Source organism: Lipomyces chichibuensis (assembly GCF_038497645.1).
Source record: "Lipomyces chichibuensis strain CBS 12929 unplaced genomic scaffold V1513scaffold_29, whole genome shotgun sequence".
Taxonomy (NCBI): domain Eukaryota; kingdom Fungi; phylum Ascomycota; class Lipomycetes; order Lipomycetales; family Lipomycetaceae; genus Lipomyces; species Lipomyces chichibuensis.
Window position 1 is genome coordinate 77,607 of NW_027117481.1, and position 27,990 is coordinate 105,596.

At 46.8% G+C, this 27,990-nt stretch overlaps 9 protein-coding genes and 1 non-coding gene across 10 annotated transcripts; 4 read left to right on the forward strand and 6 right to left on the reverse strand.

Annotated features, from left to right (window-relative positions):
- Nucleotides 1–25: 25 nt before the first annotated feature.
- Nucleotides 26–4,958, reverse strand: V1513DRAFT_471829 (uncharacterized protein; the record flags this gene model as incomplete). Its single annotated transcript, XM_066900162.1, has 6 exons — nucleotides 26–556; nucleotides 612–757; nucleotides 815–2,005; nucleotides 2,063–4,516; nucleotides 4,573–4,722; nucleotides 4,785–4,958. The coding sequence occupies 6 exons, from the start codon at nucleotides 4,956–4,958 to the stop codon at nucleotides 349–351; spliced, it is 4,323 nt and encodes a 1,440-aa protein (XP_066752201.1). The 3' UTR covers nucleotides 26–348.
- Nucleotides 4,959–5,294: 336 nt separating this feature from the next.
- Nucleotides 5,295–8,548, reverse strand: V1513DRAFT_449169 (MCM2/3/5 family-domain-containing protein; the record flags this gene model as incomplete). Its single annotated transcript, XM_066898641.1, has 2 exons — nucleotides 5,295–8,026; nucleotides 8,077–8,548. Coding segments are annotated over 2 exons (3,002 nt in total), but the record flags the coding sequence as incomplete, so codon positions are not given.
- A 193-nt stretch (nucleotides 8,549–8,741) lies between these two features.
- On the reverse strand, nucleotides 8,742–11,228 carry V1513DRAFT_449171 (uncharacterized protein). Its single transcript, XM_066898642.1, has one exon. The coding sequence runs from the start codon at nucleotides 10,744–10,746 to the stop codon at nucleotides 8,974–8,976; it is 1,773 nt and encodes a 590-aa protein (XP_066752203.1). The 5' UTR covers nucleotides 10,747–11,228; the 3' UTR covers nucleotides 8,742–8,973.
- Nucleotides 11,229–11,277: 49 nt separating this feature from the next.
- On the forward strand, nucleotides 11,278–14,107 carry V1513DRAFT_158416 (uncharacterized protein). The gene has a single exon (XM_066894243.1). The coding sequence runs from the start codon at nucleotides 11,618–11,620 to the stop codon at nucleotides 13,628–13,630; it is 2,013 nt and encodes a 670-aa protein (XP_066752204.1). The 5' UTR covers nucleotides 11,278–11,617; the 3' UTR covers nucleotides 13,631–14,107.
- On the forward strand, nucleotides 14,108–16,075 carry V1513DRAFT_158656 (uncharacterized protein). The gene is made up of 4 exons (XM_066894244.1): nucleotides 14,108–14,943; nucleotides 15,000–15,732; nucleotides 15,777–15,851; nucleotides 15,921–16,075. Exons 1-4 carry the CDS (start codon nucleotides 14,584–14,586, stop codon nucleotides 15,971–15,973), a joined length of 1,221 nt encoding a protein of 406 aa, XP_066752205.1. The 5' UTR covers nucleotides 14,108–14,583; the 3' UTR covers nucleotides 15,974–16,075.
- A 485-nt stretch (nucleotides 16,076–16,560) lies between these two features.
- Nucleotides 16,561–16,634, reverse strand: V1513DRAFT_t75. The gene has a single exon. It is a non-coding gene; the product is annotated as a tRNA-Ala (tRNA).
- Nucleotides 16,635–20,164: 3,530 nt separating this feature from the next.
- Nucleotides 20,165–22,489, forward strand: V1513DRAFT_382534 (ferric reductase NAD binding domain-containing protein; the record flags this gene model as incomplete). Its single annotated transcript, XM_066895110.1, has 4 exons — nucleotides 20,165–20,610; nucleotides 20,670–21,135; nucleotides 21,184–21,303; nucleotides 21,362–22,489. The coding sequence occupies 4 exons, from the start codon at nucleotides 20,165–20,167 to the stop codon at nucleotides 22,487–22,489; spliced, it is 2,160 nt and encodes a 719-aa protein (XP_066752206.1).
- On the reverse strand, nucleotides 22,260–23,235 carry V1513DRAFT_403066 (uncharacterized protein). The gene is made up of 3 exons (XM_066895547.1): nucleotides 22,846–23,235; nucleotides 22,687–22,791; nucleotides 22,260–22,637 (listed from the first exon to the last, which is right to left on the reverse strand). The coding sequence occupies exons 1-3, from the start codon at nucleotides 23,086–23,088 to the stop codon at nucleotides 22,623–22,625; spliced, it is 363 nt and encodes a 120-aa protein (XP_066752207.1). The 5' UTR covers nucleotides 23,089–23,235; the 3' UTR covers nucleotides 22,260–22,622.
- Nucleotides 23,236–23,547: 312 nt separating this feature from the next.
- V1513DRAFT_459763 (Maf1 regulator-domain-containing protein) lies at nucleotides 23,548–24,536 on the forward strand (the record flags this gene model as incomplete). Its single annotated transcript, XM_066899785.1, has 3 exons — nucleotides 23,548–23,553; nucleotides 23,691–24,215; nucleotides 24,279–24,536. 3 exons carry the CDS (start codon nucleotides 23,548–23,550, stop codon nucleotides 24,534–24,536), a joined length of 789 nt encoding a protein of 262 aa, XP_066752208.1.
- Nucleotides 24,537–24,657: 121 nt separating this feature from the next.
- Nucleotides 24,658–27,943, reverse strand: V1513DRAFT_158712 (MCM2/3/5 family-domain-containing protein). The gene is made up of 4 exons (XM_066894245.1): nucleotides 27,589–27,943; nucleotides 27,363–27,535; nucleotides 24,732–27,305; nucleotides 24,658–24,681 (listed from the first exon to the last, which is right to left on the reverse strand). Exons 1-3 carry the CDS (start codon nucleotides 27,807–27,809, stop codon nucleotides 25,114–25,116), a joined length of 2,586 nt encoding a protein of 861 aa, XP_066752209.1. The 5' UTR covers nucleotides 27,810–27,943; the 3' UTR covers nucleotides 24,658–24,681; nucleotides 24,732–25,113.
- Nucleotides 27,944–27,990: the final 47 nt, after the last annotated feature.

Below are 27,990 nucleotides of genomic sequence, written 5' to 3' on the forward strand. Positions count from 1 at the left end.
TGGCGGTCATGAAGGCGATCTTAAACCCCAACTCATCATACTCATTGGTGGCGCAGCCATTCACATGGCTGAGGCGCGAGCCGCACCGCCACTGACATCACCACGCAGAGTCAGACCACCAAATTAATTACATCCACACAATAATACTCCCACCGCGGCTTCCAAGGAGATGTGATCTGCAGTACGCTCAACATCTCCATATATGAGTGGTAACAATCATAGTAATTCATGGAATTTAAAATGCATTCAATTAACCCCAATATTTTTAATCCACCAAGGCTCCATCTAAACACCAGAACAGTAAATAATTTAATTGACAAATCATACCCAATATTCAAGCCATCCTGTTCATTCAGTCGAAGTATCTGCACATAAGTCCTCGAACAAAGTTGGCTTCTGGCCAAAGTTCTCCCCTGATGTCATTCCTGTCCGCCGAACAAGCTGGAATGCTCCGGTACCGATCCGCATCGGTTGTCCGAGAATGATGCACTCACTGACACCCTCAATAAGATCTGTCTTCATATGGAATGCAGCGTCGAAGAGATGATCCGTAGTCCTAAAATACTCGTTAAAAATGGCATGTTCCTCTACGCGGACATACTCAGACTTACTTCTCGAAGCTGGCGAGTTGCAATACACTGTCACGCATCTTGGCAAGACCGAAGCGCGTGATTCCGAGAACTTCACCCTTGTACGTCATAACGTCACCAAGCAACTGAATATGACGAGGATCAATACTCATACCGTACTGCGACATCTGCCCAAATCATTAGCACACCTCTTTATATCACTTTGTCGACTGTCAAACTCTCACCGTCTCAGCGATTTCGTCAATGATGCTAAATCGTGCTGCCTCAATACCGAGCGTCTGTCGCATCTCAAGGATGTGGTTCGTCTTGGTCCTGGTGCCAAGTACTCCATCAGTATTCATCACGGAGCGAAGGCCGTAACCTTCGGCTAACAGCTCCTTCTCCTTCTTCTCGTTGATATTGATGACGGCACGAGATACAGTGGAAATACCGTGCACCACAATCTTAGGAAGGACACGCTGAAGATGTTGTAAGCGGTAGAACATATCAGAATCCGCAAGTGACTTCGCCTTCCTTCGATCTTTCTCGGCAATATCTGGAAGATAGACACGAATTCGATCCTTACCGACAATCGAGACATCTTGCGGAGAAATTTTAAGCTTTGGCGCTTGCCAGATTGCTCTAGCCACATCCTCCACCTTGATTTCCAGCTGTAAATTTTCGATAGTCTTCATATCCAGTCTTGCAGACAGATAAGCACGAGACTCCTGGTAGACATCTTCAATGTAAAAGATGATATCTTCCAAATGAGTTTTCTCGATACGGCCCTTCACCATGCGCGCTGCGCGCTCATCCGCATTGTTGACCAGAGTCGCCTTGATAATTGGCGTACTAATAGTCTTTGCCGCATTGATAATTTCCTTTATACGCGGAACTCCAAGTGTGACGTTCATAGACGCGACACCCGCAAAATGAAAAGTTTTCAATGTCATTTGTGTCCCAGGCTCACCAATCGACTGTGCACCAACAGCACCAACAGCAGTGCCCGGTTCGACCTTGGATTTCTCGTATTTCCTGAGACATTGCGACAAGAATTCAAGTAGAGTTTCTTCGCTGATCTTAAGGATCTGATTAACGGCGATCGCACCTGCAGCGGTGGCATCGTCATCCATATCGTCCTTCGCATCTTCAGCTTCAGTCTCAGAAAGCATTCCCCTGAGGTTTCGACGAACACGTATTTCAGCAAGAGCAAAAGCTTTGGAATACACGAAATCGCGAACTGTCTGGTAGAACACCCGTTCCGACTCATATTCATCGACGCACTCTAAACGTGATTCGTAAGTGCCGTCGTCCTTCCTCTCCATCGCACTCTCTGGCTGTGCAATACGCTCCTCAAGAGGCTTCAGTACTTCGTCCGTAATACAGATAGCCTCATGCGGCAAGAGAGCACGACTGTAATTATCGAACGTAATATTCTAGTGTCTCAGTTAGTGCCTAGTTCATAGTAATATTCTAATATAGCGTCGCCTTACCGTAGCGTGACTCCACGTTCGCACAAAGTTCACCGGCTTCGCATCACCTTCCATATCAAGTGGATCAAGTCTGTCGCCACCATACTGGAACTGGACAATGCCGCTACTAGAATTGCGAACAGTCGAATCGTACTGCATCGACAAGTCCTCCAACGATTTCATCAATCGACGAGACATATACCCAGTCTCTGCAGTCTTGACTGCAGTATCGACCAAGCCTTCCCTTCCAGAAATTGCATGAAATAAAAATTCGGTTGGCGTTAATCCAGAGTAAAAAGAATTGCGAACGAAACCTTTTGAGAGCGGCTGCTTCGAATGTTTTGGGAAATGTGGCAGCGAACGGTCTTGGAAACCATTTGGAACACGCTTTCCTGAGATAATTTGCTGGCCTACACAAGCAACCATCTGAGAGACATTAATTGTTGAACCTTTAGATCCGCAAGTCGCCATAATAAGCGGGGCATTCGACTTTTCGAGCTCATTGATGCAAATTTCTCCGACCTCCTCTCGCACTTTAGAGAGAATACCGGAAATATCCATCTCGAGAGTCTCCTCCTCATTGCAACCTGGCTTCGTCTCAAGATTTCCTTCCTTCAGTCTAACAATTAAGTCCTCGCATGCGGAATATGCCTTCTCGACCAAAACATCTTTCTTGCTGTTTAAGACATTACCTGGAGTAACGTCATTAATACCAATTGAAAATCCTCTGTTGCCTAAAAACCGAGCACAAAGCTTGGCCATCCTGCTCATTGCCATGATTGCCTCATCCGGACCGTAATCCCTCAAAATTACATAGAATACTGATGATTTCTTTCCATCTCCGAAAGTGTTCTTGTCCATGGAACCGCACATAACCTGACTTCCGCGAATAACAAGATATCCATCGTTCGGTGACATGTCTGGAGGATATCCATTCGGCGGCGCCTGATAGGTCTTATTTTTCGCGTCCAAGTTGATGACCACATTAGATTGCTTGTTGGGTTTTATCAAGGCACTGAAAACTTGCTTTCCAGTCCACAAGTAAACTGGCTTCATGATTGCAGGCGGAGGCAAATCGAACTGAATATCGCCATCCGACATCATGGCACAGAGCATGCAGAACTGCGCGCGGTCGAAAAAAGCGTCTTTCCGTGAAATCAAAAATGAGCCCGTAATGAAGTCCTGGGTAGCTGCAATAATAGGCTCGCCGTTTCGTGGAGTGATCAAGTTGTTCTTGACACCCATCAAGTTCATAGCTTCGCTTCGCGCTTCTTCGGTTTGTGGGACGTGCAAGTTCATCTCGTCGCCGTCGAAATCAGCGTTGTAAGGTGTGCACACACATTCATTAAGTCGAAAGGTTCGCCATGGCCGGATTTTCGCAAAGTGAGATAAAATACTGAGCCTGTGAAGTGAAGGCTGACGATTAAAAAGTACAACATCACCGTCTTCAAGATGGCGCTCAACGATATCACCTTCTTGTAGCTGATCCGCCATCATTGTTCGGTTACCGTACTTCAGATATCGCTTGCCAGTTTCGTTTATTTTGACCAGGTAGTTCGCACCAGGATGTACGTCCGGACCATTCACGATACGATTCTTCAATTTCTCTTTGTTGTAGCGATTTACTGTCTCCGGATATGTCAAGATTTTTGCAACGCGGTCGGGAACCGCGACTTCGTTAATCTTCAAATTCGGGTCAGGGGAGATGACAGTACGGCCCGAGAAGTCAACGCGTTTGCCAGAAAGATTACCACGGAAACGGCCCTGTTTACCTTTCAAACGTTGACAAAGACCACGAATAGGCTTAGCTGGTGCGCCTGGACCGGATGTTCCAGGTGTATCACTATTGATATACATTGCCACACAAAGTTGCAGGTAATCCCACTGTTCCATCAAATTCACAATCGTCATTCCTTTATCCAGACCGGATTTGATCAGTGAACTCGTCCAGACAATGTCAGTGAGCTTGACTGTGAGGTCGTCTTCGTTACTGGCATTGTCTTGCTGCACTGATGGCCGAATACACACCGGTGGTGCTGGGATAAATTGCCAAATAAACATTTCTGGTCGACCTTCCTGAGGATCCATACCCAGCAACTCGCAATCTGATGGTAAGACACGCTTGAACAAGTTAAGCACCTTTAGAGGATTCAAATCATCCATTGCCTTCTTCTGAAACTTTTCTAAATCGGGAATAAAGCCCTTCGCCGACTCGAACGATTCATCAAATTCAACTTTCTCGTCAACTACCTGTTTGCCACTCCATCGAAATTTGTCGTGAATTATTTTCAGAGGTCCTGCCTTTTTAACCACACCGTTAATGGAGTTACAGTGCAGACATTTTCGTTGTTTCCGGCATTGTTCATTGACTTTTTTCAAAGTTTGCATGCGTCGAAGGTTGTCAATTCCAGGTCGGCGGAGTTCGTGGAGAAATTTTTGCCGCGTGGTATCATCGAGCAGGATCGCTGCGCAGTCCTGTAATAGGATGTTAGCGACAGTGCGACTAGTAGCAGTTTCCTCCAGTACAATACCTTGCAAATATTCTGCAATATTGAGATAACACTTTTAAAGTATCCAACGTGGAACACCGGAAGTGCTAACCGAATATGACCGAAATGCCCTTGACAGGTCGCAAGTTTGCCATGACACGTCTGACACTCACTAGAATTATTCGAAATTCCCTATCCGCGCATTAGTCTTATCTCGCACGATTTAGAACCCTTCAAAACATAATATAATATACCATTCGCCTATCAAGTGCCCCATGATCTTTCGGCAACCGTCCTTGCTCAAGGTCGAACAATTCACGAGTATACACTTCGATCTCGGCCTGGTGAACAATATCCTTCGGAGACAACACGCCGAAGTGCACGGCCGTAATCCGCTTGGGCGGCGTATCTACGACAGTTTCCTTCATACCTACACCGGCTTAATTTCTGCTGGTGTCGACCAGTTGAACAGGCTACCGTGTCAGGAATGACTCTGTGTAAATTCGAGCTGAAGAGTTTCGCGCAGTGTATGGTTAGGCAAGCCAAAATTTAGTCGCGCAAAAAGATTGGGGACTAAGGGTGCGGCTTGAATGTGCCCGTTTCAAGCAGACGAGCATATATAAGACGTCAGAGCCCAGATATTGGTATGCGCTAAGCCTATTTAAGCAGGCGAGTTTCTATAAGGAGCTAGACTTGTTATAAGATAGACCATCTTTTTTTGATCTCGAGCAAGGTAAGTTATTAGCGAAATATTATTATAAATTGGCTGCTTCCACCTATCAGCCATGGTTTAAGAGAGGCTAATACGAAAACAGAACAACATATGATCTTTCAACTATGTTAAGGGTTAAACCAATATACAATTATACACAGCGTAAAATAAACCCGTAAATTTCGATAGGCTCGCTAAATTACACAATATTACAGCAACTCATACCATTACAATACATAAAATAAACTGCGAAACTAAGCAGTTCCCATCCGCCTAATCATTCTTCTCATTCCATCTCCCACCACGCTAACCAACCCCTCCGTGTCCAGACTCCGAATTGCGTCTCCAAAGTCCAAATTCTCAATATGCTCTGAAGCCTGCTCATTCATGTGCTTCAGCAAATCAGCATACCGCACAGCGCCGCCTGTAGCGACGGTCATCTGCTCAATCGCGCGCAATATTTCACGCCGGAGATCAGACCGCATGCGGCGCTGCGCGGCGGACGTACCAGTCTGGATGAGATCCATGTCAATGCGGCCGGTAACCGGGTCGGTGGCATAGTCTTTGATGGCTGACCTAATGAGACGAACAGCCTCCTGAACGTCATCGGTCGTAACTACCTGAGACAAACGCATACGGGCGTGGGCTTCGGAGAGTCGGATCATACTCTCAAGTTGACGAGTAGTGGCTGTAATTCGCTTCTCAGAGGCACGAACGTCCTCGCCAAGCTTTCGGAGGTCAATATAAGCCTTAACAAGCTCGTCCTTTGCAGGAGGAGTAATGACTGGATGAATATTTTGACGAGCGTAAGAGATGTATAAGGTTAAGAACTCAATCGGAAGAATTTCATATGGCGAACCGGTCTCTGGCGTGTCCTCGAGATACAATCCAGCCAAATGCCGAGCCAGTCGTCGATCAGTCTGCTCGTCTACTTTATCCAGAATGAGATACACCAAGTCAAATCGAGAAAGCAGGGTTGGTGGAAGATCAATGTTTTGCGGAACCGGCAAGTTGGGATCATACTTCGAGCCGATCGGGTTCGCAGAAGCGAGAATCGACGTGCGCGCATTCAACGTCGTTATAATACCGGCTTTGGCAATAGAAACTGTCTGCTGCTCCATGACTTCGTGAAGGACGGACCGCGTCGCGTCCGACATCTTATCGAACTCATCAATGCAGCAAATACCACCATCCGAAAGTACAAGAGCACCACTCTCAAGGACAAGTTGTCTGGTGTCCTGATCTCGCGTAACATACGCAGTCAAACCAACAGCAGAACTACCTTTGCCGGAAGTATACACTCCACGAGGAGCAATTTTGTGAACGTACTGTAGCAGTTGAGACTTGGAAGTTGATGGGTCACCGCACAAGAGTACGTTGATGTCTCCGCGGTACCGTGGCGAACCGCTCTTCTCAAAGGTCTTGTTTGTGCCTCCAAATAGCTGAAGTAAAACACCCTTCTTAACGTCGTCCATCTCATAAATTGACGGCGCAAGTGAGCGGGAAAGAAGATCATACAAGTCGTTTCGCACAGACATGGCTTTGATCTTCATAATGTCTTCATCCGTTATCTTGCGAGTTTCCTCGACTTCGGTACTTGTGCTCGTCTGTGTAGCAACCTGTTCCGCAAATTCTCCCTCCAGAGTCAGGGTAGACAAATCAAGGCCAAGACGACGTTTATCGACTTTCTGAATATGAACAACGTCGACGTACGTTTTGAACAAACTCTTGATGGTGCGCATCCGTGGGTTAACGCGAACAGGAACTGATCTGAAAATTCCAGTTATTTCCACTCGATCACCTGCCTTTGTAGCGTCGACCAATTCGTCGTAAACACAGAGAGCCACCGAATGTGGTGTCTGCCCGTCTGGAACAGCATCCGGAGTCTCTTGTAGCTTGATAACCTGCTTATCGGCGTACTCGCATCGGTTATGAACCAGCTGCATAGAATTTTTGGTCTTACAGACTTGTCGCGGACAGCTAGTAGGCTCCGCGACGATACCTCTATCAATATCAACGATAACAATGTGTGAGCACTTAGTGCATCTGAAAAAGGCTGATTTCATATCAGGAATAATTGGCGTGCTGCGAAGAACCAAGCCCTTAATTGAGATCAGCTTGTCTATATCTCCAGGATTTAACTCCCGCAATCCCTTCTTGCATCCGTCTTCCTCACGTAAGCCGTACGGTCGGACTTTGTACACCGTCCGTGCTTCGTGAGCGGTTATCTCTGCCTGCGAGAGACTCATGCTAGTAAGCATATCAATCGCGCAATCCCGAATTGCCTGGTCCATGACCGGAATCAACTCTTGAGGATATCTAATTAAGTTGTAGTAAAGACTGCGAGCCGGCGGATACGCTCTTAGGTCCTGGACGTCAAGGTTAAGATTCGTGACTCCGAGCTGGTACATGTCCCGAAGCATGTCGACGTACACTAGCTCCTCACCCTCCCCTGGATGCACCATGATTCCATCTTGGACAAGACGATATTTCCGGCGGAATCCTTGAAGAAACGCCTGAAATTGGTTTGTACTCTCAGCGAGGGAGACGTTGGTGCCCCAGACGACTCTGTAAGGAACCCCTGCAGCATCAGATGGAACGTTATCATTGGCGGAAAATGTGGCCGCGTTAGATGACGACGAAGGCACTGACGGGTCGGACGAGGGATTGGCCCCAGGGCCACTCCGCCTAGAGCGATGAAGAGGTGTAGAAAATATTCCAGACGAATGGATATCACCACGGCGACGGGAGTGACGAGGTGTAGATGACGTCAAATGGTGAGATCTGACCGTTAATATACTTATTTCATCTCATAACGATTGGCCCTAACATACAATTCGGATTGCACGCCCCCAGATTGCAAGCGATTACGGCCCGCACTGCTACTTCTGGCTCGGATGGGTGACGATGACGATGAATATCTCAAGGGTGAAGAAACGTGATCGAGATGACCGCGACGTGAGCTATCTGCAGAGACGCTCATAGCCGCACGAGGAGTCCTCAGATCATCGTCTCCTTCCTCCGACCGGTCACCAGCACGAGAACGAGCCGGTCCTGCAGATGGTGATGACGAGTAGAAAAGTGGAGAAGAGGCTACAGCAGCAGTTGAACGCTGAGTGGTGGCTCGGGGAGTCTTGCGTGCGGAATGTGACGAATGCCGGGGTGGAGACGACGCCGGAGGCGAAGACTTTGCTGGCGACGACATATCAGCGAGGCAGATCAAAATGGATTGTGAAAAATTGGAGCCGGAGAAAAAGGACGAAGTGTAACGGTGAAAGCGGTGGAGATGTTTGTGCCTCCACATTGAGTAAAGGAGGTGGTGGAGCGAGGGATGAGGCGCGCTTGGCGCATATGTACCCTCCGCGTAAATTTCAGCATGACGCGTCTTGTTCGCGTCTTGTTCGCGTCTTAATTGAATTACAATTCGGGAAGTTTAATTGGCGAGAATCGAAGTCTCAATTCGCAAAATTTCACCCATGCAAGGCAGGAAAATCAAAACCAAAAGTTCCAAAATAACTAGTTCCATTTACCTAACTAATATTAAATAAGTTTCGAAACGCACAAAATTCCCAAACGATTGAAGATCCAAAATCACCAGTACAAAGGTACTCGATCCGGAGGATGCAAAACAGTTATCACAAAAAATACACAATCCAAACTCCATTCGTAATCAATTCCGCATACACTAAACTACTAGCATTACTTTTCGAATGTCCTCCTAGTTTTACAATTTACATACCTATAGAACTCCCCTGACTTGCTCGACTTCCCTGACTTGCTCGACTTCCCTGACTGGCTCGACTTCCCTGACTGGCTCGACTTCCCTGACTGGCTCGACTTCCCTGACTGGCTCGACTTCCCTCACTGGCCCGACTTCCCTGACTGGCTCGACTTCCCTGACTGGCTCTGCTCTTCCGCCCGAAAAACCAAGAGCCCGATCCCGATCCACTACTAGAACTAGATTCTTTTCGACGTGGCGTACCGATCGGCTCGCCAGCAAAATCTGAGACGTCTTCCTTTCCGGGTGTCACCAACTTGACGCCCATACTTGTCAACACATAATACGAAGAGTTCGGACTGTCACCATATGGAGCCTGGGTCTTGCTGGGTTTGGCAGTGGTGCTAGTGAAGGGTGGTGCTGACTCAGAATTCGAACGAGGGACTTCTGCTACGTCTCCAGCATTTGACCCCAAACCGTGAGTATCGGACTGCGCCCTTTGCTTTGAAGAAAATCTGAGATGCTTCGGCTTCGACTTCAGTTTTATACCCGACTGCGATTTGCCCTTACCGGAATATGGAGATAATGGTTCGACGCCTGGAGAACCAGATAGAAGAGATATGGATCCCGACGTGCTTGTTGCAGTGGTTCCTGATGTGGTAACGGATGAAAACGACTGTTGCCCGGGAGCGCGCCTTGAGGACGTCATTATATATCCAGATGACGGGTGTGCTATATTCGAAGCTTTGGTGTGCACCTTGTAAGGTCTCCTCCGCGCCGGTGCGATTAATTTCGTCGCAGTGAGGGTTGGATCAGCGATTAATGCTTCCATTTCAGAAATTGGTTCATATTCATTTTTCGCAAGACCTTCGTCTGGTTGAAGGCTAGTAGGAGATATCGGCCCGATCTTAGCTGCAAACGTCGATAATGGAGTGGCAGTCGACGTACTCGACGAGGTAGAGCCATGAAAGTCGACAGCCCTAAACTGAACACTAGGTAGAGTAGGCCTACGTTTCTTTGATGACTGTAGACTGTGATGCAATATGCCAAGGTTGGGCGCCGGAATAAAAAACCATTCGCTGCTATCACTGAAATCCTCGACATCGCCATTCCAATTTTCCACATCTTCCATAGATGGCTCACTGGTGGTTGTTGACACGGACGCCGACCGCTCTGAGAGGTATCGTGATGCAGGCACCCGCGTGGAGACTAACAGCTCCAATGCGTCAATTTCCTGCATAGCTCTCTCATAATCGACAGTGTCGGATTGCTTCGTAGTTGCGATATCGACTGATAGCTTTCTCGAAAAGGAACTTGTAGAGTTTTGCGGTAGAGGTGGCAAGGGAATTTCGGGAACTGGATTCCGATCTCCGGCAGTCTCAGCCCTGGGCGAGAACAAATGTGTAGCCGCAAGAGTCGAATCTTGTGTGCACCCGGCGAAGAAGTCAGTATTGAATATAGAAGCATGACAGGGACTTGACGATCCTGGAGTAGATGGTGACGACGATGATGGCTCTTCGGGGACGACCCCGAGTCGCTGTTGAGGATGTATCCGCTGCGCATCACATTTGGATTGCGGAGCCGAGGAAATCGGGCTCGTTGTCTTAGTCAGTTGCTTATGAGGACGATCCGAATATGCAAACAGGCGGACAAAAGTCCTCAGAAATAGCTCGACGTCCGATATCGGCGTCGCAGGGATGTCATATACGGAACGACGGGACGTATAAGCAGGAGGAGTAGGCTGAGGTTGCGGCGGTAGCCCGAGGGACATTACTGTAGACGTCATGGGGCCCACTCTTTAGGGACCGTGGCAGAGACACATGTAGAAGTTGCAAGCAGCTCCACGGTAGATAGATGGATGTAAACCTGAGCAAGAGAAGGGGTGTAGATTGTGGAGAAGTGGAAGAATAGATTGTCGTCAGAGGCCGAGATGTGAGAGTTGAAATCAGCTGTTTTCAAAAAGCGGGGGTGTGGAGTTTCGATGACCGGACGAGAAGATTTGACTCGCGTGGCGGGCCTTCGAAGTTAGTTTCTTTGCTGTACCTGTAAACTTCCTCCGCCAATCCCTGTTTCTGCCATCTCGTCCCCCAGTAAGTGAGCTACCGACTTAGTGTCAGCTCTGATCATTTCCCTCCCGTCATAAGGTTACTTCAGTTTAAATTATTATACTTTGCTTTGTCCATCTTATTATCTGCCACATTTTGTGCGTATTATTATTTAGCTCGCCTTTCACGGTATGATCTATCAATAATTACGTCTAAAACCGTTATAATCGATAATTACTAAGAATCGATCCAGTTGGCACAAAATATATTTTGAATTTTTGTCTGTTTTTTATTATGGTTTTGCCTTCTAAGCAGTCTAAATTTGGTACTAGACACAAAGTTGACGGGTACGAGAGCCTTACACGAGGCATCTGCCATTGACTGGTACAATCCCCGCCGTTGCTGTCATTTCCCTGAACTTATGTCTAGGAGTTAGCAAGTTGACCAGGAACTCATCCTCAGCCTAGAGGAAGAGCGTGTGCTTCCCATCCGTTACTTATTCACCGGTTGGTGAATAATTATTTTAGCTTGCTTCTGGCCGTTTGTATTACGGCTCTGGAGGGATTTTTTACAAGCGGCAACAGACTAACGCTTATCCTCAAGTTCGAAATAATGGGGATTCATCAGAAACTAGCCTCGTTTTACAACAAGCAAGTCTCCAGCCCGTCAACTTCTCAGGTGGTGCCAGCGCGTCGTCGAAGACCCTTGCCTAAAGATTCCTCCTCGTCAGCCTCGTCTTATTCATCGTCGTCGTCGTCTTCTGACTCTGACGATTTCAGGAATGCGCGAGCCGGCAATAACTCTGCGATCCGAGCCGATGATTACCATCCTCGTCGCCCTCGGAGCCATGACGATAATAAGTATCCTCGGATTGGCTATTTCCACCCGCAGTCAAATTTTATTCGGGCACGTTTTCCTACGCCGCGGGGACCGCAGCCGAAGATTGAGGCTTTCACATCCACCGCCGGACAGGCTGGACAATTGTCTGCTCTTCCATGTACTCCCGTGCGTCCTTTTTCAGCCGTTGTCTTGTCCAAGCCAGTGAAAGAAAGTAGCTCGGATAGTCAAGATGGACGTCATGATACCATAAAGAGCGTGCTCACGTTTGGTTATCGCAAACGCCGTCGCTATGGACATGGCGATGAGGCGAAGTGCTCGCGGGCTCCAATGCTGCCTCCGATAAGGTTTTTTTCAGGCGGGTCGCTACACATTCTCGACAACATTGGTAATGAAGAGAAGATGAAAGGAGAAGACCCAAATTTGGAACAAGTATCTGTTGCTACCAAGGTACCACGGGAGAAGCTATCAGAAGAGATGGATACGACGCAGGAAGATGACTTCGACACGGAGGAAGCGATTGCAAGGCTCAACATTATCGTCGCGGCCTCAGTTGCCGAAGCGAGCGCTGCACAAAAATCTGATGATGTCCCAACTTTGTGGCGTAGATTATCGCAAAAAGGACGGGCTTCTCCGCAGCCTAATGGCGAGCCATCTGTCAAGTTTAATCTTCCCAGTCCAACAATGCTAAACACTTATGATCAGACTGCAGGTTTTGTGAATATACCCGTGGCAAGTGTGGAGGGTAGTAGAGCTGACCATAATAAGAATACCATCTTGCTCAGTACTGTCAGTCATGATATCTCAGATGACGATTTCCTGATCGAATCGCCAAAATCCAAGATTTCAAAGCTGGAAAACGGCAATCCGGGCATTTCACCGTCCAGAAAATTGTCGCATGTGAGCACCATATTTCATTGCGCATCAGAGACTATCCGTGGGAGAGCACGTGATCGGCAGCATGGCTTGGGAAATATTGGTGTCGATCGTGTCATAGGTAATGGTAATGTCGATACTGACGCTGCGACTGGTGAGATGGATAATATGGCAGATACAACAACAGCGCTGGGAAATTCTGAGCCTACCATGTCATATGAGTTGAGTAAACTCTCTAAACCATCTGGAAGTTTCAGAAGCCGCGACAAAGCTGTGGATAGTGCAGATGCTTCATTTTTTAGAAGGCTGAAACTGAGGGTACGGGCATTTGTTAGTTCACGCGCACAGCGAACATCGATTCGGACAATAAAACCAGATGTGCCTGATACTGTGCAAATTGAGCGGTTATATAGTACGGTCGATGACAAGACGGTGGCATCCGAGGATGTCGATGATGAATCCAAATCAGCACGTGAGACAAACGATGACAAGCTGAAGGACAAAGATACAGCTCCTGGCACCACCAATCAGCGACGAGTTATCCATGTCCCAGTGATCGATACATCGAATCTGTCACCTTCGGATTGGGATCAGATGACACCGGGCACTCAGACGACATTTGTGTCCAGTCCAACTTCCCCAGTAGATGTAGAGTCTCCGAAGAAATCCGGAACCGTGCGATTCAATAACGTTGTCGAAATCATGGGGGAAGATGACAGTTTTGTGATCGTGGAGACTCCAATCATGCGAACTCCTACGCGGGATGATCCGACATTGCCAGTAGATGTATTATTGCCACCAGCTGTACAACAGCCAAGCTCCCCTATATCCAATGCTAGTGATCCGTTTTGTTCGCCAATTGTCACTAGTAGTGAGTCTGGGTCGACTCTGGTCAGTCCTAGGTTGTTGTAGGCAAATCGGAAATGTGTACAGTAACTTCTTGAGTTTAGGGTACTTTTTAATTGTTAGTGAGACGTCAAATCGGATCAACAATGAGGACAGTTGTTGTCATAAGGTATATGATGTATTGTTATCCACGCATTTTTCTGATAGATGTGGATATATCGCTGCGACTTCCTGTATTCTGTTCTACATGTAATAGAATAAAATTAAATCATATGGAGAGTCAGTGTTACGTGCTACATAGACTGGCTTTGCATTCACCGTTCGTAATAAAAACTATCGCGCGGCTACAGAATTAAATATGGATCCTAACCTGAACAGAAAAATCTACGATTGATTGCCTTTGTCGAGCTTCTAGATAAATTTTTCGATTTTGATTAGCTGCTGGTACGAGATCAAAACCAAACTAGATCAAACAAAAAGTTGCCCGACTACCAGCACAGGTACACAACCGCGTCATTATTTCATATCCCGTGCTCCTGTTGAAATGATATATACAGAACTTCACACTTACAGATGGTCTCCATTGGGCATTGATAAATGCAGCCTTAGCAACTTCTCTGCGCTTCAACGTGCACTTATCCTTTTGCTCTTTGGCTAAGGAGCTGCAACATATGATCCCATCGCGTAATACGTTCCCTGGTGGCCCTTAAGAATTGGTTGGAACCTGAACCAGCTAATTAATTACTGTATTGCCAAGGCAGAATTTGGATGGGTCAAAGGGCAACGGACCAACGATTGCAAGACAGTTGAACCAGCGCTGAACCGGAAGGAAACGCCTATTGCGAGACCAAAATTTAATGAGGGCGCGTCCGCGGCGCGTAATATTCCTCCCTGCCCCTCTTCGTCTTCGACCTTTGGCTCTTTTCCATTGCTCGACATTTCCTATTCTCCTAATTAAGATCTTCATAAGTCGTCTAGCAGAACTTACGTAAGAGGTTTTATCCGAATTGCGTTCATCAATGGCAACTACAGCAGGTTTAAAAAGGCAGCTACAGGACACCCATGACTCGGCAGTCAAGCGACAAACGCTTTCCAGTAGTGCTAGCGACAGCTCATCGCAGCCTACTAGCAATAGAAACGGCGCTCAAACCATGTCATCGAAAGCGTCGAAATTTAGTCGCGCCTCTAACGAGGCGTCCTGGGTGTCTCTGAGATGTCTTGTGTCGAGCCGAGAGGCCGCTGCAGTGATTGGCCAGAAGGGCGAGAATATCACGCTCGTGCGACAGACAGCAGGTGTGAGATGCAGCTTTAGTGATAATATAAAAGGCGTGACGGAGCGAATAGTGACGATCAGTGGTCCTGTGGAAGGGGTTTCGAAGGTATGCTTTTGGCGATTGATCCATGACAGAATGCCATGACTAACGACATATTTCAGGCATGCGGGCTGTTAGTTCGCGCGATATTCAGTGAACCGCTGGATCAACAGGCAACGGAATCAAAGAAATACAGTTTAAGGACAGTTATTCCACATAAGGCAATGGGGCCAATTATAGGCAAAGCAGGTGCAAGGCTACGCGAAATCAGGGAATCTTCGGGCGCGACCTTGTCGGTCTCTGAAACACTGCTGCCTCTCTCTAATGAAAGGTCTGTGCTTATACATGGAGATGCGGGCGCAATACAGCGTGCGGTATTGATGATCTGCCAGCATCTGTTGGATCAGTCTGAAAAGCTATCATTAGCGAATGTCCAATATTACAGCCCTCTCCCGATGTGCGGAATATTTGGTCACTCAAGTCACTGGCAGCTATATGTTGAGAAGAATGTCGCAACACCAGTAAATCCATATGGTGTTTCGCCTAACGGATACAGTGCCGCAGACTACGCCGCTCAACTTGGTATTGCAGATGTGATAACAGAAGAACAGACAGCCACGCCGGAGCCGAGATCAGCTACCAAGGAATCGACACAACGGCCACCTATTGTTCCTACTGTGCAGGCAGCGACATCCGTTCAGAGTGCTCAACAGCAGGCCCAGCAGGCTCTTCCAGGCCAGGCAATGACTCAGCAGATATATATCCCTAATGATATGGTTGGCGCTATCATCGGAAAAGGTGGCACGAAGATCAATGAAATTCGTCAGCTATCTGGATCAAACATCAAGATCAATGGTAGGTAATATTTGTACTTTACTTGACAAACCATGAACTTATAGAGTGTCTTATTGCAGAGCCACAAGATAATAGCAATGAACGACTGGTTACAATAACCGGTTCCTCAGAATGCAATCGTAAGTTGCCTCCATATGGAGCTGAAGTATAAATTGCTGAAGTATTTAAGCGATACTGACTTTCTTCAGAAATGGCACTATATTTGCTTCACTCAAGATTGGAAAACGAGAAGAAACGTTAATAGCGAACGATGGGACATTTAGGGCAGTTGTACTTTGGGCACTGTAAGATTTATTTGTGGCGTTAATTACTGAAGATGGCCAAAAGTAGTGCTGCTTTAATTTTGTAGCAATTTTGTACCAATTTAAATTGAGACAATTGGGTTTCTAAAACTTGTGACGCAGAAACTTGTATTAGACGGCCACCAAACCCCTTATTTTGAACATTACGAACAAAATGTCGAGATTTGGTGGTCCCGCCCTGCTAGCCATCCAGACTGCCCTCTTGCCCCTGTCGAGAAGCGTCGCCTGGACCGGTAGTGGACCAAGTGGCTTGGTTCTTGCCGTCTTGGACTTACTCCGGTTCCAGACTGCCCTCTGACCCACTGTAGAGAACGCCTCGTTGGAACGGTAGTGAACCAAGTGGCTTTTAATCGCCATCTTGGACTGTACCTGTTCCAGCGAGTAGCGCGCTCGCATGTAACGAGATCACAGAGCAACCGAAGTATTTGCTGCTTGCTGTCAATCATTTGACTTCTCTGTTTGGCCTAGGGACATCCTTAGTCCGTGCTGCTGACAATTAAAAACGATAGCGAGACAAAAAAGAATTTGGACAACACCGGAATCGAACCGGGGACCTCCCGCATGCTAAGCGGATGTGATAACCAACTACACCAGATGCCCTCATTAGAATTTGTAGTCAGAAATTGCCCAGAGGTTCTGCATGGTTTCCAAATTCATTACAGTAAATAAATGTAACCTAGCGTACGGGAATTTGGGCCGATGGGTATATGGGCCGGCTACATTCACTGTTCGAAGTTTCAACACATTACACTAAAACAACTTATCCTTTAGAGAAGATAGATCCAGATAATTATTCAGTGTCTTCCCTTACAATTGGTTCCTCATTTTCCTTAAAATTGCCCTTGCGTGGGCGTCCACGAGGCCGTTTTGTGACCAGTTTCTTCGTTTCATCCTCAGCAACTTTTAATATCAACAAGAACTTCCCCTCGAATTGCACTCTTTTGCATCCATAAGCGAGCTGCGCACTGTCACAGAAATTAACATAGTCTAATTTTAAGCCCCTGATTCTCCCACGAACAGAATGGAATCAACTTCAAACGAAGCCAGATTGAATATTGCTGTCAATGCCATTGAGTGAGACCCGAACCTTAGTAAAAGACGTGCCACAGCGATCTACTCTGTTAGCGAATCTAGCGTTTGAATGACACACCATCACGACACGATATCCCGGCCAATTCGCGAAAGCTTACAAACTTAGAGGAAACTATCATTGTCCGATATATAATCGACCTAGATTCGCGATCATTTCCTCCTAGACTGTCTAGTGTTGAAGATATGGCTGATCGATTGCTAAGCGTTGGAAAGAACTGGGCTTCAACTTTGTTAAGCGACAACCGAACGCGTTTAAATCGAAGAATCGACTATCGGAGAGTCCAATGCGAGGAGCCAGGCGTGTTTCGATCGTGGTTTGAACTTTTGAGAAATACGATGACCAAATACGGCACCGGGGTGATGACGTATGCAACGTCGTCGAGACCGGGTATATGATGGGCATAATCTCGACCGGCATGGCAGTTACGAGCTCCGAACGACGTGAAAGACCAAGAATGGCTCAGCAAGGTAACACGGAATCGGCTACAGTAATCCAGGGATCGCGGCTCATCTATCCCGCCGTACATCATAGTTGCGGGCAAAAATCACCTATCGTCTTGGTATGAAAACGGCACAATACCTCACGAGTGGGTGATCGCTCTTACTGCAAATGGTTGGACAGCATACAAACTCACGAACTTCCGGAGTATATCGTCTTTTGATTCTCGACGGACATGAGAGCCACCATTCCACCGACTTCGAGCTCTATTGCAAAGAACACAACATTATTGCCCTTTGCATGCCTGCTCACTCGTCTCATAAGCTCCAACCATTAGATGTTGGTTGCTTTGGCCCGCTAAAGCAAGCGTATGGTCTGACAGTCGAAGACTTAATGCGAGCGCCCTAGGTGAGAAAACAGCAGAAGGCTTGCTGGGCCTAATCAGAGAATTGCAAGGGAATATCCCTTATGCTTGAGGCTCCTAAAGGAGATTGAGAGCCATAATAGCCGGAAGAGCTACGAGCTTGCTCAGGATGGCCTCCTGAAATATAAGAATAGAGTAGTAGTTCCACACCAAAAGCGCTGATGCAAGAACTTCTCTATTTATATCATGACGATCAATTTGCTGGCCATTGGGGCATCGAAAAGACTAAGGAACTACTTCAACGCAAATTTTATTGGCCTGACCTTGCGAACGATGTGCGAGAGTACGTATTAACGTGTCCTACCTGTCAGAACATCGCGATTCCACGACAGAAGCCATATGGTAAGCTCGAACCTCTACCTATTCCCAAGCGCCCCAAAGTTGCCCCCATCGTACATCAACACCGGCGAATACAACGCGATTGTAGTGGTTGTCGACCGCTATACGAAGATGGCTAAGTTCATCCCAACCACAGGAGACATTACTGCTGCTGATTTTGCAGCCCTTTTTCACAAACGAATTGAATTAAGCTACGGTTCTCCACACGGAGTAGTGTCCGATAGAGATACGAGGATTACTTCAAAATTTTGGGCAGAAGTTTGCGCCTACTCCTTGATAAAACGAAGAATGAGTACCTTTTCATCCGCAAACTGACGGCCAAACAGAAATCCTTAATCTACTTCTTGAGAACTACTTACGTCGCGCGCATATTACGCTCATTACTAAGGAAGATACGCCGCATACCAGGCTGCACTGAAACAAATATTAAAGCGGGCTTTAGAGGGGCAGGACTTATTCCATTCGATCCAGAAGTGTCATTTCGAAGCTTGATGTTAAATTCAGGACCCCAACACCCATTGGGTCACCTACTCGACCTTGGGTATCGAAGACGCCACAAAACGCGACAGAAGAAATTTCGCAATCCGAATTTGTCAAGAATCGAATTGCCAGGCACCTACAAGCAGAGCTGTCCGAACTCCGGGAGGCCAATTCGATATTAAGTAAACGTCGTAGAGCCAAAAAGGCACGTTTGCAGCAAGGAGGATCACTTAATCTATGAGAGGGGCAAGATCTGATATTCCAGAGGGACGTAGAACAGCAAGTACAGCAAGAATTATGTCGAAACAGTGGTCGTCGGCCGAGGAGAGAAGTACGTGCACGGCGATGTGGTGTCTGCAGAAACACAGGACATAATGCGCGCACTTGTCAAGAAGTATTGGAGACGTCTAACGATGAGGATTCAGAATAGATTCAATTGATTTTCTATGTTATCCTTGACTTGTTGAACTTCGAACGCGCTTGTAGGTGGCGAAGTGCGCAGCTCGCTTATGGATTACGATATACTTAAATGCATCCAAAGACGAGGCTTAGAAAAAAGTTTACTGATTTGCTCCCCTGTGTTGGTGGTCATAGACAGGACACTTCATTGAGGTCCTTCGTCCTTGACCTAACGGCTCTGGTAACATTCATAGTCCATCGAAATTGCTTAATGTCAGTTGGCTCTTGGACGTTGATGCACGGCGCATAAAGAGATCCATGTGAATTGTGAGAAAACTGATTTTGCAATACTTTTAGAGAAGCAGAGACCAGCACCAGGCCCGCACCAGCACCAGCACCAGCACAAACTGCTAATAACCCAGCGCCTACTTTGACCACCATACTATCCGAGATAGAGAGTAAAACACACACAATAGTAGATATTATACAGCTTACAAGTTACAATCCAGTTATACATCTGGATGGTGAGCCAAGTCGGACTGTCAATATTCATGCACAGTTTCCACAACTGGTATCATAGCATGGGCTTGCTGAGACAGTCTAATACAGTTCCGGTTTCATTCGTCCCGAACTGGTCACAGTTACGCTTCTCAGTTTGATAAACTTTCACATTAAAGTCATTAGCTCCTGCCCCTGGAACCCTAGTTTGAGGCATCTTAGACAGACTTCGCATTGTCGAACAGCAGGCTGCCCCCCTGTATCGGCATTGACGCAGTGTGTTCTTTCTGCGCAGGAGCCTGGGCCAGTAGATATCATGCGAGATGGGTTCTTTTCATTGTTCTAGGATGCATCACCGTTGCTGGGTTTCCTATATCACATATAGCATCCAGTACATCAGTCTCGCTAGATTATCAAGCCTATTCCGCACGTGCAGCGTAACTGACCCTCCCGCGAACAATGCCGAAACATTACACGCTCATTGCGATATCAGCCTGCTTAGTTCCGGCATTCGCTGCATCAAATCTTTGCGAAGCAACGTGTATCGCATATCTTCAGCAATTCAATCTCGGGGGATGTTGGACCGATAAGTCAACAATACCATGCTGCTCCAGCTTCCAATACGCAGAATCCTATGCTTTATGCATAGCACATTGTAGCGTGAAGGAGAGGTTAGCGGCTTGGAATTCATTCAGACAAATATGCAGGATATCTACTTGCGGCAGCAATAGTAGCTATGACGATGTATACTTTAAAGCATTGGACAGCAATATCAGTGAGCAGGATACTCTGACGATGGATGGCTCATTGGATGCCGCCCTTAATATATCTTGGGAGAAATTTGCGGCGTGGTCTGCGTACCAGGACGCTACAGTAAGAAATTCAAGGAATAGCAAAATATTCGGGTGATTCTGAGACTACAATTCGAATAGCCAATAGGCTTCTGTGCTAATGCGGGCTATAGAGCCATCTTAGCTGGATACTGGGCAGTACTCATGGCGATCAGTTGGTTTTCGAAGCTGTACTGTCACATATGCCATGCCCAACTCAGTGAACGAGGCAGACTATCGGCCTACATTCAGAAACATGTTATCCTACCCTCGCTACATGGATCTAGACATGCGGAACCAGTGTTGATATATGGCATTCCTGTGACTACTATCCCCCTGCGGTGGCAAGCATATTCGTGCGTGCTCTTCATGGTTCTGAATCTCATATTTCTGGTAGCAGAATTTAATGTTACTGGTGCGGCATCTCTGGTAATAGATGAAACCTCACAAGCGGCATTGTATGTCGCGAATAGGTCCGGTATTATGGCGGTCACACTGATGGTTCCACTACTGCAATTTGCAGGCAGAAATTCTTTCCTCGCGCGAATGACTGGGTGGTCAAATGACACATTCAAACTATTTCATCGGTGGACGGCGAGAGTATGCATAGCGTATTTCTCCTTGTGTCTAGGCTCTAACTTGCAGCAGACGCTGGTTTTGGACTCTCTAGTCCATTCGATCGGTATTACGGCTTATTACTTGCGCAATGGTGGTGCATCAAAGTACCGCGAGGTCATTCTCCGCAACATCAACATGTTTGGAATATTGGTGGGTATTATTGCATTGTCCTCCTAGCACTATCTGCAACTCATCTAACGAATCTCAGGCGTTAGTCGCGAGTTGCATGATTTTGATACAAGCACAGCATTTATTTCAACGATATTGGTATGAGATCTTTCTCTCCCTGCATCTCGTTTTGGCAATCGTCTTTTTCATCGCACTGCGTGTACATCTCTCCAACTATACATTCGTATACAATCTCTACATCGCAGTCGCAATTTACGCCATCGACCGCCTAATGCGTCTAGTTCGCGTTCTATCTGGGAATATTTCTGGCTACGCTGAAATCCACGCCAACGCCGACGCAACGCAAATCATCATCAAACCACTAGTTCCATTCAAATATCGGCCTGGCCAGTACGCGTTTTTGTATGTCTTGCGATTCAATATTTGGCAGTCAAATCCATTTAGCGTAGCTGAGACACGTGATAACAAGTATGTCTTTGTCGCGAAGCGACGGCGTGGTGTCACCTCTAGGTTACATGGATATGCGGTCGACCGAGACACACATCGAGCCCGTATTTGGTTGGAAGGACCACATGGGACGTCATACCCTCTCGAAAGATATGATTCTGTGTTATTGCTGGCAGGAGGTATTGGAATTACGTCAGCAATATCGTATGCTGCGCATCTTAAAGATAAGGGACGAAAGCAGCAAGTTGCTTTTATCTGGGCTGTTAGGGAGAAAGAAAGTGTGAGCTGGATTGCCTCTCAATTGAGACATATTGCGGAAAATGACTTTATTGAAGTTCACGTTTTTGTTACGTCTGGGAAGAAGGAGGCTGCGGAGGACAAAATGGAAATAGTTCAGTTTGAGGAAGCTATGGATGGTGACGGTCAGAGCAGCCTCTCAGATCGCAGGACTGTCTTTGAAGTGGATCTTGATGACGATGACAGGCTATATAAGGAGCCAATATTTGACGATAATCATGACAGCAATGGGATGTCGGAACAGTTGTTTGATAAATTCATTCCTTCAACGATACATTTCCATTATTATAGGCCCCGTATTTCAAGGATTGTTCGCGACTCGATGAATCATGAATCAACAAGCCTGGCAGTGTTTGCATGTGGTCCTGTGAGAATGCTTGATGAGGCGCGGTCAGCTGTCATTGAAAATTTGGACGATAAAGGAGGAAAAAGAATTGACTATTTTGAGGATGCGTTTGCTTAGTCGCGCATATTTTTAATCCTATAATTGATTCCATCATTTCATATCCTATGCAATTTATTAATATATTACAGGCATTGATCCACGACACAGAAAAAAAAATCTGATTCGTATAATTGATGTAGTGGCGCTCAACTTAGCCGGGTCCGATCTGGCAAATGTTAGCCTTGAAGTGTTTGATTTATATCACGGTTGCTTACCTTAGGCATGTCATTGTGGTCAGTGAGTCCGCTAAGATACTTATTGTACTCCTCCACTTCCTCACGGTGACTCTTTGATGCTTTCTTCTCTAGTATTTTTTCCAACTGCAATTCCATCAGCGTCAGCCCTAATATTTTTTCGTAATATGCTTTGCGTACCCTCTTTCGTTGAACCTCCTCAAATTTACATTCTGCATCGGTCTTATTGACTACTTCAGAAATAATTGATTTATCGTTTTCTGTTGCGGTCGAATCGACTTTTGTGTCACTGTGCGAACTCGAACTTGTGGACTCCGTGGGTAGCTTGTCTTTGTGTATTTTTTTTTTCTTCTTCTTCTCGATTTTTGCACCTTTTAGACGAAGACCGCCGCCTGACACATTGGCGTATACGTCGCCAGTCATGGATGCTGTGAGCTGTTAAGTAGTGAGTGGGTGCTTCAGCGGAACTGTAATTGAAATACTTCCCTCAGGGGCCGGTTGGTTGAGGACTACATCTCACGGGGGCCTGCTTGGGACGATTGGCTCACAGAGAGTCCGATTTAATGTCGATCCATTACAAAGCCGCAGGCGTGTTAAAGTTTAAAATTTCAAGCCTTATGTCAAATCGTGTGATCAAATGTTAATATCACTGAGGGCGCTAATATGACTAGCCAAACTGTAACAGAGTTGCGATTTTACTTACAACAGCTGAGAACCCTAGCCCACAACGAACCGCATCATGGTCCGCGCGTAGCTGCATCGCTGCTTATGTCTCCACCTTTGCTCTCCCTTCTCGATCAGATGTTCGTGTCGTTGTATTCAACAACACCCATCCCAGCCTCTATTATCTCGGGTTAAAATATAATCTGTCTGATTGTTACCATGAAGGTATGCTCTACCGTCACTCTTACCTTGCGTCATAATCATAATGGGTTGTTCACCTATATCGGATTCCCCTTATCTTGCCGCCAACGTGCTTCATATAGGCCAACGATGTCGCAGAATAGCTGCTAACTTACTTCTAGTTCGTGGAAACACAGGACCTGGAATTGATTAATTCCGCTCTGGAGTTCGATACTCCTGATTGCAAGGTCGTTGGCGGCTGCGATCTGTATACTACAAAGGCTGCAGGGGGGGATAAGAAGCTATACAAGTCCATCGACAAGCAACTAAATTCCATGTACCAAGAGAATCTGATGTTGTCTTCATCGCTCAGTCCACCGTCCTTCTCTCCACCAACTGAGCGCGGAATGCTCTCAAAGTCCTCCGAAAATACGCTATCTTCGTCGCTTTTAGCGGGGTCCTCTCTCGGATCGTCGCCATTCGGTCCTCTCGACCAGGTTTCTTCCCGGCGCACCTTCGCTTACCTGATCGCGGTTTTGAACGCGAGTCATCCAGACCATGATTTCTCATCCCTGCGGCCTGTTGATTTTAAGCGGGAGCGGAGTGCGAACCAGGTTGTTAATGCGTTTAACAATACTCTGTTTGGAGTCGGCATGCCAGTTCCTCCGAGATTGTGGGAGATTGTGGACAGCCATATTGACTTAAAGGTTTGCACATATTGGAATAGACGAATAGAAACTTGAACTGACTTGGATTTTTTTTTGTCTAAGGATTGCGTTATCTATAGTCATACGCCATCGCCGTCATTTCTGGCGGATGAGCCGGGTACGATATGGTCCATGATGTGGTTCTTCTTCAACAAGCGTCGCAAACGAGTTGCATACTTGTTCTTGAAGGGAACTCGACACTCATATCATCTACAATCATCAAGACGTAATTCGCGACATGAGGATGGAAATATTTCCGATGAAATGGAAGATTATGAGTCCGAAGATGAGGTTGTCGGTGATCTGGAAATGGACGAGTGAACAATAATAGTTTTTCGCAGCAGCTACTTGTATTTTTAGCTCAATTTTTGTTTTGCTTCTTAGTTTCCTTTGGTGTTTGCTATTCCGGGTATTATCGCTACAAGATGGCGTGGGCCATAAAGGTTATGGCGCATAGGTGTTGCCGCTACTATCTTTCCAGCAATCTCAGTCTTTAGTCCTTTGTTTAATTGTTGCGCTAGAATTATATTTGTATATTTACTATTTGCTTAGCATATCTCTGTTCGAATTAGTGTATAGGTATAGTGTGGTAACAGTGGTGTATATCGGTGGCTATTGACAGGTTTGGATTGGACTGCTCAGCGTATTTGTCTTCTGCTCGTTTAGTTTCATGCTATTGTCGATATAATTCGACTTCAGCTGTGTATTCTAGGACTGTTCTTGTAATATGAAATCTAATCTATTTAATACAGCAAGGACGGTACACAGATAGACCACAAAGCATTACATACTCCAGAAGCCTTAAATACACAAATATTTGTACAAGATACATGGACTTTCCCATCTACAGTTAAAGTACATTTCTTTACCTATGAAACCCCACGGCTACAACGTTCTTCTACTCATCATCGAACTCGTCGCTCGCAGCTGCCCTCCCACGGCGACCCACGTTAGTGCCAAGAGGAAGCATGTACTTCATAAAGCTTCGCTGTAGACTCTTCTTAACACTAACCTTCTGCGCGCCAACAAACGACTGGATCGTGACTCTAATCGCGCGGTCAATGTCGTATGCAGAGACGTACTCTGACAACCGCATCTTCGCGAACGATTCTGACAACCGGAGGATAGACTCGAGATGACGAACCGTGATGGGGTAACTAGCCGTCGCTAAACTTTCGCGTCGCATGTCCGCGTAGAGTTTCGAAATCTTGTCTTCGTCCAGGTAATGCAGTTTTGGTCTAACTCGATCTTTAGCGTAGTGAATGTACTTTGCCAGCAGGTCTTGTTGTATAGGGGCGATCGTCTGCCGTTTCCGTGGAGACCGGTTTAAGCCATCCGACTCTCCGGTATTTGAGGTATCGTTCTGAGAAAGTGATGTAGCGTTTTCCATGTCCTCCTCGATATCCTCATCGTCGTTTTCATCCTCGTTGCCAGGATGCGACCGGCCATGCGATTCTATCACGAATTTGGCCAGCCGGCCATCAGTCTCTGAGTCCACCAGATCCCGCACAACACATAGAACATCAAATCGCGACAAAATGGGCTCCGTTAAATTCACGTTCTGTCCAAAGGGGATAGTCGAGTTATATCTTCCGCCGTTGGGATTCGCCGCTGCGATAATTGCGCAGCGCGCTTGCAGAGTGGTGACTATACCGGCTTTCGAAATCGAAATGCTTTGTTGCTCCATTGCTTCGTGGATAGAGGTCCGGTCTTGGTCGTTCATTTTGTCGAACTCGTCGATTAGGCAGACGCCTTTGTCCGCGAGTACCAAAGCACCGCCTTCGAGAGTCCATTCGTTGGTGATCGGGTCTCGGCGGACAGAGGCAGTTAGACCAACAGCGGATGCCCCCTGGCCTGTAGCAAAAACCGCACGATGAGCGGTCTTCTCGGCATATTTCAAGAACTGGGATTTCGCGGTCCCTGGATCACCAAGGAGAAGGACATTGATGTCACCACGAATGGAGTGCTTGCCATTAATATCCTTCGGAACACCGCCAAAGAGCGAGCACGCAATGGCGGTTTTAATGTCTTCATGGCCATAGATGGAAGGAGCAATCGAGGCAATAATCTTATCCGCAATATTTGGCTGGCGGGACAGTTGTCTGATTACTAACTCATCCTCCTCAGTCCATAGCTTACCATCGCCACGGGAATCGCGCCGTTGGACAAGGTTAGCTTCTATAATAGTAGCGAAAACAGGGAATCCATTTTTAGCATTGAGCTGACCGTCATAAGTGTTCTTGTAAATACCAGTAACCTCGATCTCGTCACCAGGTTTCGCACTGTCGATCAGATCCCACAACAAGATCACTTCTCTGTGCCGTGGTAGACGGCCAGCAGGAACTGTGCCTGGTGACTCCTGTAGAGTGATCTTTTGATAGTTTCTGTAAACTGTCTTGTCGGTGTTGATAGTGAACCCCGTTTTTGCCTGACAATTGTGGCAGAACGATACCTTCACCTCGGTATCCGACTCTTGGAAAAACGGGCCAAGTACGACGTTACATTTCGAGCAATTGAACTTAACATACTTTAATTGTGGGAACACGCCTGTGCGTCTAGTCACCACACCCGTAACGCACACTAAGTTATTCAAATGCACTTCCCGCAACTCGCGCAGCGGGCGCACGTTTGGCACGTCAGAAATGCGAACATGGATTTCGAGATGGATCCGCGAATAATCTGGATAATGCAGTTCCGTGACTTCCATCGCAACGACGTCGAAAATTTTTAGCATCTCGGCTGGAGCGAAAAGAAGAAATCGTGCGAGCACGGATTTGGCTTCGAGGAGGTGCTTGTAGCTAACCTCGAGGGACTCGCTATTGACTTCACCAAGAATTCGGATCCGAGACCCATAGACTGACCTCCCGTTGTCGTCGATGTATTCGAATAAGAAGTTCTTGAATTCGCGGGCGATAGATCGGTGCACGGCTGGCTGTGTTACCCACTCTGCAATAGATGGTGCCTTTACGTCCGCGAGTGCGTTGAGGGAGATTTCGTCCAAAAAGGGATCTTCGTCTGACAAGTCTGGATCTTCATCATATGCGTTTCGTCGACGACGGTGGGTGGGAAGCTCGAGGTCCATATCATCATCTACATGCACGCATTAGTATCATCACTAGAATTCTCCAAATAGGCGAATTAGCCTACCGTCCAAAAACGCATCAGGAAGCCCCCGGCGCTGTTGCATCGCTCGATCTCTACGGTTAAGCAATTGATCGACCTGACGTCGTTCATCGATCTCCATATCCTCATAATCCTCATCATCAATATCCCGAGCGCCAAGGTTATAGGTGTTATTCTGGTCAAGATTCGCGTAATCACTAGTAACATCTTAGGCAGGCATACTATCTAACATCTACTGCACCTTGCGTACCGCTCCAAGTTATCCCCGAACAGGTCGATACCATCTTCTTCCTCCGCCTGTTCATCTAGAGCGTCGATCAGATCGTCGTTATCGAGTTCATTATCTTCTGGTTCATCATCGAATGGCAGTGGAGGTGGTGACGACGGTGGGAGCGATGACGGCGGAGCAGACGGTAGATTGTCGTCGTCCGAATCAGAACCGTCAGTCGCCTGTCTTTTTCTTGATGACATTGGTCTCTTGAAAAGTGTTGTACAGTAATAATATAAATTCTCAGTATAAAACCGAGAGTGAATATGCCTCGTGAGTTGGAAAAGAGAAATCCAGGAGTGCGAGTTGAGGAGACGAAGGCAGGGGTAAATTTTGGTTGCGGCGTAGCAAGCAAAATCCCATTTGCGACGCGTCGCGCGTCAC